The sequence below is a fragment of the Desmodus rotundus genome, chromosome 1 (genome assembly GCF_022682495.2).
Source record: "Desmodus rotundus isolate HL8 chromosome 1, HLdesRot8A.1, whole genome shotgun sequence".
In the NCBI taxonomy this organism is placed as follows: Eukaryota; Metazoa; Chordata; class Mammalia; order Chiroptera; family Phyllostomidae; genus Desmodus; species Desmodus rotundus.
This window is the reverse complement of record NC_071387.1, coordinates 1,903,783-1,918,642: the sequence shown is the minus strand read 5'-3', so window position 1 is coordinate 1,918,642 and position 14,860 is coordinate 1,903,783. Positions and strand designations below refer to the sequence as shown.

General features: G+C 62.8%; 1 protein-coding gene across 1 annotated transcript; it reads right to left on the bottom strand.

Moving 5' to 3' along the window:
* Positions 1–608: 608 nt before the first annotated feature.
* On the bottom strand, positions 609–7,139 carry LOC112306606 (ficolin-1-like). Its single transcript, XM_053915328.1, has 9 exons — positions 7,020–7,139; positions 5,494–5,607; positions 4,593–4,646; positions 4,075–4,128; positions 3,361–3,393; positions 2,822–2,949; positions 2,397–2,526; positions 1,574–1,708; positions 609–1,095 (listed from the first exon to the last, which is right to left on the bottom strand). Exons 1-9 carry the CDS (start codon positions 7,111–7,113, stop codon positions 848–850), a joined length of 990 nt encoding a protein of 329 aa, XP_053771303.1. The 5' UTR covers positions 7,114–7,139; the 3' UTR covers positions 609–847.
* Between the last annotated feature and the right edge of the window lie 7,721 nt (positions 7,140–14,860).

The window sequence follows — 14,860 nt, the reverse complement described above, 5'->3', positions numbered from 1 at the left end:
CAGAGGCTCCCTGCAGCGCTGTCCTGCCCCGCAGAGAGGGCGTCTCACTCCTGCACGCCCCGCTCAGCCCAGAGCAGCTCCGCCCTGGACGCTCCCAGGGAGGCCAGGCCTTGCCCCCAGCCAGGGCGCTTGGAGCAGACCTGCCCCTGGCCCTGCCTCGCTGCGTGTTAGTTTTGATTTGGGGAGGGACGTGCAGGCACACGGTTTCCTTCGCACCAGGTCCCCCCCGGGGAACCAGGGTCTGGGCTTGCAGATTCGTGGGAAGAGCCGGAGTGGCCAGGAGGCTGGAACCGGGACTGAACGCCCGGCTGGTAGGGGCTGCCGGTCCTGCGGTCCTGTGGTCCCTGTCTCCGTGGCTCTGCTCTGCCTGCGGCTGGAAGGCTGCCGGGGAGAGCAGATTGCAGCCGCAGGCCACAGAGGGGCAACCGTGGCTGTGTGTCCTTGAACTCCGCTGGCGCGCAGGTACCGCGGGCCCTGCTTCGCTGATGCCTCAGACCACCAGACACTTCCTACAGTGCCAAGTCACCGAGGGGCATGGATAGGCACGCAGAAAGGGGCCCACGGCCAGGGACCGGCCGATGCAGCTCATGATGGCACCTGTGTGGTGAGCCAACGCCTTTATTGAGAACACGTGCTGTGGGCGAGGCGTGGGTACCGGCCACTCTGATCCGGGCAGGTGGGAGAGAAAGGGCTGGCCCCCGGTCAAGGGTGCGAAGCTGAGGGTCCCTGAGGAGGGGCAGGAAGCAGGATAAAGCTCTTTGTTTCCATGAGGATGACCAGGGATGCGTATCCCCTTCCTTGTGCAGGTGTGGACCTGGTGGAAGACGCGCCGGGCGGCCCACACGCCCTAGGTGGGCCGCACCTTCATCTCCGACACCTTGTAGCTATAATTGTACCCTTTTCCTGAATGCCAGTTGATGCCATTTGCATAGCTCTCATGGGGGCCCCCGAGGTAGCGACCGTTCAGGTTGGACATGTGGCAGTTATTGTACCACCAGGCTCCTTGGTACTGCTCGGCACAGTTGCCAGGGTTGCGGTCGTTGTCCTGGTCCTTGGTGGAGAAAGCGAGGTTGTTGTGGTCCGTCAGGGAGTCGCCTGCTCAGAAGGAAGGGTGGGCGTTCACACACAGCACGGGAGGGTCCTGGGTGCTGGGCCCCGGCCAGGGCTGCCCGGCTGTGCGCACCGAGCCCCGCAAAGTCCAAGGGGGGCGCTGACGTGGCCCCAGGGAACCCCTACTCTGCCGACGTAGCAGCCTCCGCACCCCCTTGCCTGGTCTGTGCCTGCCAGCTGGCAGATACCCTGCCACTTAGAGGGGAGGCCACATGGCCGAGACAACCCAGACTGCTCCGGCGTCACAGAACAGGTCCCACTGTGGTCCCGATGGCAGGTAAGAATGACACCACCACCGTGTCATCCTTGTGGGGACAAGCAGGTGGGGGCCATGTTGTCCCCACGTGTGGATGAAGGAACTGGGGCGAGGAGAAGCCACCACCGTGCATCACCCAGAGGACGCAAAGCCGGGAGAGCGAGCAGCCTCGCCCTGCCCCCCACGCCTGCCCGGCTGGGCGCTCACCAGCACTGCCCCCGACAAAGGTGCCCAGCACCAGCTTGTACTTCTCGGCCTCGCTCCCCAGCCGGAACGACTGGTACTTGGCAAACTGGTGGCCGCCCTGGAAGTCCACAAGGTCGACGCGGAACTCGCTGGTCCCTGAGGACAGAGGCGTTCAGGTGCCGGCAGCAGGGACCCTCTGCCTCTGGGACTTGGCCTCATTTTTAGGGAATATGGGGACTCGGCATCCCAGGGGAATCTCCTCGGGGTCATAGAGAAAGTCCTGGGCTAGTAAGGGATACGGAAACATCCTTCCCACGGGTCCTTCACCGAGCCCCAAATCCCTTACTCGTGGTCCCAACACGGGCTGCCCCCCTCCAGCCAGCAGCGGGCTGTGGCATTGCTCACAGCCCAGGACGGGAAACCGCTCTACCTTCCTCTGGGAGCGCCAGCTTGGGATGGGGTGATTGGGCAGCAGAGAGGGAGCAAAGGGCAGGCCCAGCGACAGGGTGACCCTGGCAGGTAAGCCAGGGGGTGAAGAGGCTGTCCTGGCTCAAGTGGGTCCCCCTGGGGGCTGGCAGGATGGGATGGGGGCAGCCTCCCTGCATTTGAGCCCCCACTTCAGGGGACTAGATGCAGTGGGGGGCGAGGTCAGGGCTGGGCACCAGGCTGAACCCTGATAATCCACCAGCTCTCGCATGGGCATTCAGCAGCTAAGAGCACAAGGGTCTCAGAAAGCACGTGTGGGGGGGGCCAGCTGTTTTCGGCCCCAGGTGGCCCAGGCTAAGGTTGGGGGCAGGTGGGTCTTGGGGCCCCAGGCCCACGAGGGGCCCGGCCCTGGGCCTACCCTGGGCGGTCAGAGTGTGGATGTGGTCGTTGCCCAGCCAGAACTCCCCCAGCTGGCTGCCGAAGCCCCGTTTATACTCGGCCCAGTCCCGGTAAAAGTCCACGGAGCCGTCGCTCCTTCGCTGGAACACCTGTGGGGGCAGGGGGGGCAGCCCTGAGGTCACCCAGCACTGCCCAGTGCCACCTGTCAGCCTTAGCACAGACCCAGGGGCTCTCAGACGGTGCCCACCGGTGACACAGGAGGAAGTGGGGGCTCAGAGAGGGTGGGGCACACGCCCAGAGCTCCACAGCTGGAGCGACCGGGGCCTCCCCTGGGCCTCGCCCCACTGTCTGGTTCTCTGTCCTCAGTGAAGGGGGGTGCCAGCCAAGACAGCTGGGATCCGGACAGTGGGACAAAGGCGCCCCGCCCTGAGCCCCGACACTCACGGTCCAGCCCCCGCCGTCGGTGTTCATGTCACACAGCACGACCAGGGGCCGGCAGTCGGGCAGGTAGATGGTGTGCCAGCCGCTCAGTAAGTGCCCCCTGGTGAGTAGCTCCTTGCAGTTCCGAGGTCCTGGGAGGGGACCGGGAGGGGGACGCTGGGGCAGGGCCCTGGGCAGGGCGGGGCTGGGGAGCCAGGAGGGAGAAGCAGGGGCAGCGGGCGTCTACATGGGCAGGGAGGGCTTCAAGGCCTGGGGCTGATGTAGCCCCACGCCCAAGGGCACCCCTACCCCCAGGTGCCCCCATCTTGGTCCCCAGGGCCCGGGTCTTCCAGGGAACGGTGTCCCTGCCTCCAGAAAAACTCCCTGGGCTAAAGGAGGTTCTCTGAGCATGAACTGCCTGCCCTTGAGTAGTTGAGGAGTAAACCTGGGTGTGGACCCTCTGGGTCCTGTCCCACCAGCCTGTGAGGCTGGCCTTCTGCTCGACCGCCCCCCAGCCGGGAGCAGGTCCAGCTCAGGAACCAGGTAACGGCACGGTCAGTCACCTGTGGCACAGGACTTGGATTGTGCGGAGTCTCCTGTGTGTTGTGAGAGAGGACACACGTGTCACACATCTAGAAACCAGGGTCCCCATCCTCATGGCTCCATGGACCCCAAACGGAGAAGGATCTTCCCCAGAGCACACGGTCCTGTGCTGACGAGCAGGCCCCGACTCTGGCTCTGGGGCGTCAGGCCACGCCTGTACATGCTCGGCGCCACCAGTTCCCAGGTGGCCTGGGGCTGACGGTCAGCCCCGCACCTCAAGGTAGGGACCGGACCTTGGTGTGGCCATCTCGTCCGGGGCTGTCCCAGTCCACCCGGCTCAGCCCTGTCTCCAGCAGAGTCTCTGGTGGGGACAGTCCCAGGGGCAGGTATGTGGGTCTGTGTCCCAACCTTGCACTTTTTACTTGTGGGCAGGTCTGTTGCCTCTTCTGATTTTTTATAAATATTTTCATGAGTGAGCGTCGATCAGAAAACAAACAAGCCATTGTCCACATTCACGCAACAAGGCAGCCTGCCCCGCACATGGGTCCTAGTGGGGCTCAGGGCCTCACCGACTGCGAACACACCGCCTGGCACAGACGCCCCCGGCCCCCCACCTGCTGCCTGGAGGGGCAGGGACATGAGACCCTCCGCCAGGGGACCCTGCTGGGCTTCACTGAGGCTTCTGCGGAGGCCGCCCCAGCACAAAGCCTGCCAGGGCACTGGGAGGGGCTCACCTTTCTCTCCCCGATCACCCTTCTCTCCACGCCCACCGGTCTCCCCGCGGTCTCCTGGAGAAGACAGGACAACAGGGCCCTGATGCCAGGACGTCGGGGTTGGTGGGACACCGGCCAACTGTCGGGTCCGGAAACCACCCAACTGCTGTGCTTTCTCGAGGGCGCGTGGGCAGGGCCCTGAGCCCCCTGCTCCCTCCTCCTCGCTCCATCGTTGGCTCACAGAGGTGGGACTGTGCGGGGACTCCCTGCAGGGGAGGGCACTCAGGGGAGCTGGCTCGGCAGCCAGTCCCTGGGCCCAGGACTTGGGGTGGGGAGTGGCCCAGGCACCATGGAAATGGAAAATGCGGCCGGGTCCCTCTGTCTCTCCGGTCCCTCCCTCCCTCCATCTGTGCCCCCACCTCCCTTTGTTCATCCTCCGTCTCTGACACGGACGCTCTGCCTCTGTCTGTCTGTCTCATTTCCCTGTAGACAGTCCCGGGGCCCTGCCCAGGGCTCTTTGCTCTCTGTCCCTCGGTTACCTTTGGGCCCCGCTGGCCCCACCTTCCCGGGTGCTCCAGGGGAACCCCGTTCTCCTGCAAATTCCAAACACACAGCACTGAGGAAAACGCGCCCCAACACTTCACATCGGGGGTCTTCCCAGGGTGAAGTCCTTCCCTGTCCCTCCAGCCCCAGTGGTTCTCAGCATTGCCACCAGGACAGCCCGGTGGCGGCCATGGCTGGTAGTGACCCCGCAGCCAGCTGCATGGTGCAGAGCAGGTGGCACCTGGAACTCGGGCCCAGGGCGGTCGGCCAGCTCCTTGGGGTACCTCCTGGGTTCCAGCCTTTGACTCTGGGTACCCAGCCAGGCCCATGAGCCTGCACAGAACTCTGCTATCTAGTCATGGGCCTGGGACAAGGACCATGCCCTCAGAGACCCTGTCACCAGGTGTCCACAGGACACGGTCAGCCCCCCACGCTGTGGTCCCCCTCGGGAGGACCCACATGGGAGGAGCCCACTCTGCACTGTGTCCGAGCCCGTGGGCTGGGCCTCCATGCAGGCTCTACTTCGTCTCCAGAGAGAGGCCAGGGGTGACTGGCCTCCCAGGGCACCTGCACGGGGGCCCCTGAGCCTGGACACCCTCGGAATGTGCGTCCTGCCTCCAAGACCATGTCCCCCCGTCCCCCAGCTGCTTTTCACTTACACGCCCCAGGCCTAGTGAATAGGCGTTGGGTCAGATAGTCCATGAAAATTGGTCCAGATGTGAGCTCATAAATTCTTAAGAGACTGGCTCTTATTTTCAGGCTTGGGTGGACACCGGCGCTGAGTGGGGCCAGACCCACGGCCCCACCTGAGACACACGGGGACGCAGACCCACTTGAGGTCTAACCAGGCAAGGACAGGAGCTCGGTGCCCCGCCCCTCCCCACCCGGAGCACCCACCTCTCCCTCCAGCAGCGCCGGCCTCTCCCTTGGGCCCCGCGGCCCCGGGCAGCCCCGGGCAGCCCCGGAGGATGCTGAGCTTGTCCGAGCCTTCCAGTCCCAGCAGCTTCACCTCTGCGGAGAAGCACACCTCCCGTCAGTGTGTGCGCCCCGCCCGAGGGCACCTGCCACCCTGGCGACCTCGGGCCCTGGCAGACCTCTGTGGCCGGTGCCACCTGCCTCTGCTGAGGGCCCGTCCATCCTCGCCCCTCCCCACCCCGGTGTGCAGGCGGGCAGGGCGGTGGTGCAGGGCAGGGCCTGGCCGTGGAGTCCTCCCTGCCCGAGGGGAACCCAGCTCCCCAGGCCGTATGTCATTGGACGTGTCACCCCAGCCCCTGGGCTTCTGGCCTGGGCTGCGGCGTGAGAATAGAAACCAGGCTTTGGGGAGGAGTGGGCTAGACACGTGCGAGCTTCCCAAGCGTTAGTGTCACTCCTGACCATTAGACAGAGCTTCATCAACAGCGGGTACTTTCAATAACTAGCAAATATTTATGAGAGTTGGGGGATTGGGTCACCCCATTTCTGGGCCGTGGCCTCGACCTGCGTGAGTTGGAAGGGGTCCACATAGGGCCCTGGGATCCAAGGACACAGGGCCCGCCCGGCGGAACTGGAGCCAGAGGTCCGTCTGCTCCTTAGAGTTAAGTGTGTGGGCCCCAAACTGAGTCGGCCTCGGAAGAGACAACCTGGGGACTCAGGGAGACGCAGGGCCCTCTCCCTGCGTGGTGGCCTGTCCTCCCCCAGGCCTCGCCGGCCAGAACCAGCACAGACCCCGCATTTCAATGTGCTTAAGTTTCGCTCATCAAAGTAAACAGTTGGCCACTTTGGACAGTTAGAAAGTGAGACACATTAGAGAAGGCAGTGAACCCTCTGCACTGTCACCCGGGGAGGGGCCCCGTGTGTGTCCCCTCCTGGCTCTTTCCGGGCCTTTCTCCACTCACGTGGTGGGAATTCTTTCTCCCAGTCCCACCTTATCCATGTTAGTCACCCCAGGACACCTGGGACCCTCAGAGGCAGCACCTGGCTGCAGGACACCGTGCCCTCCCCCTCCAGGGGCAGTCGAGAGACACCTGATTGGAAAGCCCCCCAGGGGTGGAGAGGCCGACCAGCGGTGAGCTGGGTGTGGGAAGGAGGTCGGGAGCCTGTGGGAACGATGATTCCCTCACTCTGCCACCTCTGGGACACAGCAGGATCCGTCTGTCCCCAAAGGCTGGAAGGCCTCCTCCCGAAAGTCCCACTGCACTGGGTGTGAGTTCTGGGGCCGGTGATAACACAACACCAGCCCCGGGGGCGCCCTCCCCACCCCCGCACTCACTGTGCACTGGGATGGGATGCTGCTGCCCCCCCCCACCCCATGAGGACCCTGAGGCAGGTCCCCCCGCAGATGGTGCTGAAACGCGCACAGTCTAGAGAATAACATGCGCGAGGGCACACCGTGAGGGGCGGTGAGTGCAGGCTGTCAGGTCCCACTCACCTGCAATCTGACTCACCTGGACAGGTGTCCACTGTGGAGGCCACAGGGCACAGGAAGGCCATGGCCAGGACGACGGGCCCCAAGGCCACGGCCGCTCGGCTCCCCTGCATCTCGGGCCCTGGCCACCGCGGGCAGCTCCTGCCTTTATGGGCGGCGCGGAGCCCCGCCTCCGGCTCTGTTTGTCACCCTCGGGGGCTGGGCACCTCCTCCCCCAGCCTGCGGTGTCCACTGAAGGTGGCGTGGCCTCAGGGGACCCTGAGTGGCCACACCCCATGTAATGAGCTTCCTTGATAACGGAACCCGGCTGCTTCTTCCCGGTGAGAAGCTGGCAGGGCCCGCCCGCCCACCGGTGCCCTTTGAGAAGGAGAAAGCTCCGCACGGGTGGCACAGACGGCAGGGTTGGCGGGACTGAGGGGTGTCATCAGCGTACAGTGGGCTTCAAGTCCGCAGAGGGTTCCAAACATCCCCTGGGGGTCCAGGGTGGTTGGAGGGGAGGGGAGGAGTGGCCTCGGACCGCAGCCTGGCCAGGGGCGGGCAAAGGGGGCGGCCAGCTGGGATGCTGATGCATGCCGGCCCAGCTGGCACTGCAGAGGGGCCAGACTGGGAACTAGGCGGAGGCAGCTTCGTCCTGGGTGGGGGGGCATGGGGGCGGTGGCATTAGACTGTCCACAGCAGGGACCCAGCTGCCTGGCGCCCCCACACCCCAGAAACTATGGCTAATTCTGGAAGCTCTCACCTGACGGCAAGTCCAGCTGGGGAGGGAAGTGGCAGGGGTGTGGCCCCAACCCCAGTTCCTGTCCAGGTGTGACATTAGAATTCTGACCCCAAGTCCAGCGAAACCCCGTGAGGGTCAAGGTCCCAGTGGTTCCATGTCAGGGTCCCCGGGGGCCTGGGGCCTGGGAGGGGACAGCTGGACATCAGACAGAGGACAAGTAATTTCCTGTCCCCACTGAGCACTTAGCAGAGACCCCGTCACCTGAGACTAACAGAAAACGAAGAAGCTCATTAACACGTCTGGCTCGTGCACCCACGGGACATACTCAGGGGACACCAGGGACCCCCAGGGTGGCTTAGAACTCGGGACGACACCATCCTCACAGGGAGGGGGACTCGGGCCTCTCAGGGCCAGGAAGACAGTCGGTGGCAGTGTGCCCATGTGGGCACTTGTCTGTCCTCTCCCTGGCTTCCCACCCGGGGGGGCAGGGGGGCAGGGGTCCGGAGCCTGGAATTCGCAGGCCGACCACTTCAGCCTGAAGGGGGCTCTGTCACTCGGAAGCCCACCCAACCCCGCGCTCTTTCACTTCAGTCCTGTCCACGGTGACCCGCTAACTGACCGCCTGCTAGAACCGCAGATCACTGCCTGTTTGCTGGAGAATTACGAGCAGTAACTTCAAAAGAAGCCGACTCTGACCTTCAGACGTTCCGGCTTGGAGGTGTTTGCTCGCCCTCAACCAGTTATCTGAACGGACTGTGCCAACACCCTCCTCCCTAGACCTTTGCTCTGTTTGGTTTGTGTTTTCCCCTCTTCCTTCCTCCTCACAGACCCCCCGCCCCCGCCCCAGTGGTTACGATGATCTTAGGGGGCGAGAGTCCCCATCTCCCAGGCTGCCGGCTGGGGAATAGAGCCCCTTTCCTCCCCTCAGCCCCCATCTCTCGGGGACCGGCTCCCGAGGCGGCGGGCAGGCGCACCTGCGCCGGGGGTCCGGCTTGGTATTTCGAGGGTTGGCGATGCTTCAGAGTTCTCGGGCCTCTGACAGCGGCCGCCGGGTACCCAGGGGACATGTGGGCGTGAGTCACGGAACAAGGGGGTGACTCTTGTGAGGATCTCGCCGCATCGATCGCTTGGGGGGACCCCTAAGTTCATCACAGGCTTGCGTTATTCAACGTCTAGAAATTCGCTTCCGCGCAGAATCGTCTGAGAAAGGGACACACCTGGGACACCAGGGCACCGGTCTCAATCTGTTCGCTTTGTAAACGCAATTAAAATGCTTGTAGCTGTTAAATGGACGATGTCAGCGAATGGACCAGGAATTATTCATAGGCCTCCTGAAGGAGGTTATTAAAGTCCGCCTGTTATGTGCGGAACAAGGCTTACAAGTCAGACTTAAAAGCTTAGGGAAGGGATCGCTGGACTTCTGAAGTTAACGTTTTAATAAACCGAACGGGCTACATTTGAATTAATTTACAAAGATGGCGACGTGCCGGGTGGTCTTCTCTGTGCCCGGAACGGAACAAGACTCAGGGTGGGCCACCACGGGGCAGAAACAAGGATCAGGCCCAGCTCAGCTCAGGTGTCCCCTGGGGACCTCGCGGGTTATGGATGGGGACACCGGGGACCGAGAAGAAAAGAGGCTGCCTGGGGCCTCACAGTCTGGACTCGGGGAGCAGGATCGGAGCCGGGCTCCATGGGGTGCTGGGGCCGCCTTCCGTCCCATCCCTCCCTCTGCCGCATTGCCCCACACCTGCCCGCTGGAAACCCCCTCCCCCGCCCCCCACAGAGATGGGATTAGAAGCTGGATCTTGGGGCCCAGTTCACGATGTCATCTCTACCGGGCCAGCCCTCAGGAGGGTCCCCTGGAGCCGAAAGACCGCTCACGGAGTAGGTGAAGGGCGGACTAGGGGACAGTGATCGAAAAGGAAAGGCCTGTCCTCGGCTGCCTTGCACACGGGGGTGTCCCTGCTCCCAAATTTCAGGATTCCTTCCCCACAGGCCCTCTGAAAGCGCCCCCCGGGGCCAAGGCATCGCGACTGGGCTTCCTGACATACCGGCTTCACAAGCAAGAGGGGAGGGAGCTTGCTGAGCACCTGCCGTGTGCCCAGCATGGGGCAGGGCCCAGTGCCTCATGGGGGACCCTCGTGGGGGACAGAGCAGACGGGTCCCGGGCCCGTGGACCCCACGCCACTGAGGGAAGACAGAAACAGGGCCATCTGCTAACATGGCGCCGTGTGGCCCACTGAGAAAGCCCCCCGCGGGGATGGGCGCAGAGCGAGCATCCCAGCCCAGGTCCATCAGGCCGAAACCAGAACCCACTCTGTGGCCTCACACGTGAAAGCCCCAGCGGTCCCGGGTGGGGGCTCCCGGCCCCTATCCTGAGGGCCAGCTGCATTCCAGCCCGGGGCCTGGAGACGCAGGGGCAGCTGTGGCTGGTGGTCACTGCCCCACCCTCCCCACTTCCTTTTGGCCAGCCCTGAACCTCAGCCCCAGGGACCCCAGGACCCTGGGGAAGGCGGCCTGCTGGCAAACGGGGTGGGGCCCCGGTGCTGTGGGCCGAGGCTCCAGGAGAGGGCGCTGTTGGAGCCCGTTCCTGTTGTCCCAGATGTTTCCCATTCACAGCCTCCCACCCCGTCTGCCACGCCGACAGGCTTCCTCGTGAATGTTCCTTCCCAGGTGTGCTGCTTGGCCCTGCAGAGCCACGCTCTTGGGCGAGTTTAGACGCTTTCGGGTAACGTTTTCTTCGATTCTTCTCTCCCTTCTCCTTCTCTGCCTTTGGGCAGCCGTTGGGCCCCTTGAGTCTGCTCGACGCCTTCCCCTTGGTAATGAAGGCTTCGATCACTTTTTAAATAAACTTTGTTTTCCACGCCTCGGCCTGGAGACCACGCCTGCTTTGTCCACGGCCGCTAACCTTTGGGTGTGGTGCAGCCAAAGAAGTTTTTATTTCACACACTTACAATCACTCTTTTTTATTTTAGATTTTCTTGTCTCTTAGAATCCCAGACGGAGTTTGATGCTAGCTAGGGTGCAGACAGACAGACGGCACAGACGCCTGCAGGAGGCATTCCCGAGACACCTCTGTGCGTCTCAAATTCCCCTCCGTCCCTGGCTAGGGGGCCGCCCCTCCTCCCCACACTCCAGCCTGCTTGGTCCCCCGACCTGAGCACGGAACCCAGCCGTTGGCTCAGATGGGCCTCCTCTGGGCGCGGCTCTCTGGAGGGAGGGCTGGCCGTGAGTCCGGCCTGTCTGGATGTGCTACCTCCTGGCAAGCAGGGTGTCTCCCCCCCGGCCCACCCGTACACCCAGCAGACTCTCCCCACTCTAGGCTACTCGATGGTTCATGGCAGGGCTGGGGCGCCTGCACCGTGGGGGTGGCATGGGGTGGCTGGACAGTGGGGACACAGAGCTCTCCCGCGACACAGAGGCGGAGGCCTCCGTACGGAGCATGTCTCTGTGGGGCTCACAGGCCCTGACACCTGGCAGAGAGCAGGCAGTGGGCACCTCACTCTCACCTGTCCCCGAGCACAGCGGCTAGGAACGTGCCCGAGGCTCAAAGCCAGTGAGGGGCATCATCCAGCATTGTATATGCACCACGCACACACACCCGCGCGCACACACCCGCGCATGCTCCTCTCGTCGGCTCCAGCCCCAGCTGAGTCTCCAAATGACTCCCTGGCCGGCCGAGCCCTTGCTGGCAGTTTTGTGAGGCGCCCTGAGCGAGGACCCAGGTGCTCTGGGTCCCGATTCCCCGCCCACAGCAACGTGAGGTCACAGGTGTGTGTCGTTCTGAGCCTCTGTTTTGGAGTAACTTGTTACACAGCAACAAATAACACAGACGCTAGCAGGTGTTTTCACTCAGTCAACTCCCTTAATTAGATTCTTTTAAAGCACAGGCAGCAAACACAAGGCCCGTGGGCCGAATCATGCCCTCCACCTGGCTTCATCCGGCCCGGCACCTTGTCTCTGCCCGGCGGCAGCGCCGAGCTCCTTGCCCCTAGTCCAGGAGCAGCTACATTCATACAGCCCTACAGTTACACTCGGCCCTCTGAAGGCAGCCGCGAGGCTGACGAGGCTGACGTGGCTCCGGTGACAATGAGCCTGACACCCCTGACCTCCATGGCCCCTCGGCGTAGTGGTGTCTTGTTTCCAGTGGGTCTGAGGCGCCCCAAAGGGCGGCAGCACCCTCGCACCGTCAAACACGCTGTACCCCACGTGTGCTGGGGAATTGTTAGACTTCTCCCAAGTCTACCTGATACCCGTTTGTCAATTAAAAAAGGAAAGACAAGAAAAAACAGGATGTTTTGTACGTGTGGCTTTTGTTGAAGTATCTGTTCGGGAGGTCACCGGAAAGTGACAATTTCCTGGCTGGGCACAAACACAGCCCCCCCCCGCCCCCCGCCCCGTGCCCAGACTGGCTTCTGGGCTGTCACAGCGCTTTGGGCCGCAGGCCCTTCCCAGCTGCGGCGGGCGAGCTGGAAGGAGGCCCCAGCTCCTTCGGGCCAAGGAGGGATGGGAGTGGCCGCAGAGCTGGGCCCAAGGGGGGTCACCCAGGCCTCAGGCTCTGCTGGACGCTGGGCCAGGCTGGGCCTCAGGCCGTGTTCCCTGAGTGTGTCCATCTGGAGGACTTCTGTTGCAGGGTCAGTCCCCTCTCACGCTGTGGGCCGGTGAGGATGTGGCTGCTGGGGCTGGGGGGCCTGTGGGGGGAGCGAGGAGCCCTGACACGCGCCCTCAGCCACGCGTCCACGCGTCCACGTTTGCACACCAGCACTTCCAAGTTGTGCCCATTTGCGATCCCTGTCGCCCCGTTTTGCGGGGCGCAGAGCCCGACACAGAGCAGGCGGTCGGTAAGTTGTTACTGAATGAACGAGGGGGCCACACGTCACTTCTGCTCGGGGTCAGGGCCTGGGCAGCCACACGTCCCACGCAGCCCAAGGGGCCAGCAAATACAACCCCGCTGTGTGGCTGGACAGCAGGGTGGGACTGCCCCTCCCCGGGGACATGCTGCCCCAAAGCACTGATCCCCCCACCTGGGGATTGTGGGGCGTCCCCAGGAAGCCTCGCCCTCATGCTGACCACACCCAGGGGGCAACAGTGTCCCAGCAGGCCACTCTGGGGGACGAACCCCGTGGGCAGCCGGCCTGGGCCGTGCCTGACCTCCTCTTTCTGTGGCCACTGTCGGGGCCGCAGTGTCTGCTGTGCTGTGGCTGGAGTCACACATGGGCCAGAGGCCGGGAAGCCCTGGTCACACTTAAGAAGACAGCCAATCACATGCGTTTACGGTGGAAACAGTACACGTGATTTATTGAAAACTCTTACAATGATTCTTCTCTTACACAGGTCTAAAATGTTTTAAAATGCCCTTTCCTGGCAATACAGTGAAACTCATGAGCATGTCTATCGGCCTCTCAGGACAGGTGCAATGTGTCACGTGACATTGGATCCGGAAGGGCCCGGTGTCCTCGAATGGTTACCACAGGTTCTCTGCTTTCCGCTTTTTCTTTTTGCCAACCTGTGTCCAATTATATAGATTAGGAGGCAATAAAATAAAATTACGCCGAGAGAATTTCTGCAAATATAGAAGTAATTTTATTGCAATATACCGCAGCTAAGTGGTCCGGGGAGAACGAGACACATCTTTGACTTCAGTACAAATCACGACAGCTTGGAAGGGACCGACAGAGGAAGAAAGTGGCGGAATAGAAGGAGGGACAAATGAGAAATCAAACCGGAATCACATGACCTAGAGAAACCCACGGGTGCGCGTGGCAGCCTGGGGCGTGGCTTTTCTCTCGAAGGCAGGACCGTGGCGGCGGTGGGTGTGTGCTGGGTTCGGAAGTCTCTCCACGCCAGACTTCTTTGGCAAGAGCGGGGCTGGATTTCCGCGGGCATTGGGGAAATCCTCGTGGGCAGCGGCAGTGTGTGAGTCCTGGGCGGCCGTGCCGGGATTTTTGAAGCGGGAGCCACGACGGAAGGAGTGGGGTGGGGGGAGGACAGCCTGAGGGCTGTGACATGTCCCAGCCCCCTCCCGAGGGGGCCGCGCAGGGCCCAGCTCGGCTCTCCCATCATGGAAGGCGGGCAGCTTCTCACAGTCCACGGGCTGCCCGTCCTCGGCCACAGGAGGCAGCCCCGGCGCTCACCTGAGAGAGAAGACGAGCTCCTGGGCGCCGAGGGCTGCACCCGGGGTGTTGCCGGTGGAAATGCAGGTGGTGTTCATGGGCCGGGGCCCGCCGGCAGCCCCGCCGAGGCTCACAGAGTTCATTCTGCGTGTCTCTGACTGCGGCGGCTGCGCCGGAGCAGCCCCCAGACAGCACGGGGGACCACCAAGCGGCTTCAGAGCCATTCTCAGGACAAACGCAGAAATTAGCACCACAAATGTTTGGCAACGGAATACAGGCTGCTATGGTGACACCGTAGACAACATGGGAGCGTCTTGTGTGGTGTGTGAGGGTTTTTCATCACAGAAGCACAACCGGGTACTGGTCACCGGCCTCAGAGCGGCTGCACCGAGATCTGGGGGCACAGGTGGGGGGCCGGCAGGAGGGGAGGGGACACACACGTATCTCGGCAGCCCGGGCACACAGCCAGATTGTGGAGGAAGGTGGGAGAGTGAGGCCCAGCACCCCAGGGTCACCTTCAAACTGTCAGAACAGGTAGCACCACAAAGGGAGTGTAAAATAAGCACCAATTTTCACTTAATCGCAGAGAACGTGGTCTCCCACCCTGGACGCTCTCTCCACAGGAAGACAGGTGGCGAGAGGGGGCCCTTGCGGCTCGCGAAGCCCGCCTTTCCGTCTAAGTGCACGTACAGAAGGCAAAGTGGGACACTCTTTTCCCTCCCCATTAAAAAAAATCCAGCGCTCATCAAAAAGTTGTTGGAAAAGAGCCCTGGCTCCTGCTTTTCCAACGGTGGCGTGAATTCCCATGGCTCTGGGCCGATTTCCAATTTATGGCACCGCTCGCCCAGGGCAGGGGGGCGGCAGGGGGGAGGCAGGGGGGCGGGGTTCCCAGCCTCGCCAGACCGGATGGCGTCCCCTCAGGCTGCCCAGCCCTGTCCCTTGCTCCCATTGGGATGGGGCCACCTGCGTGATTGAAAGTCAGGGACACTGAACACGTAGGACAGCACAATACAAACATCTGCTTACAAC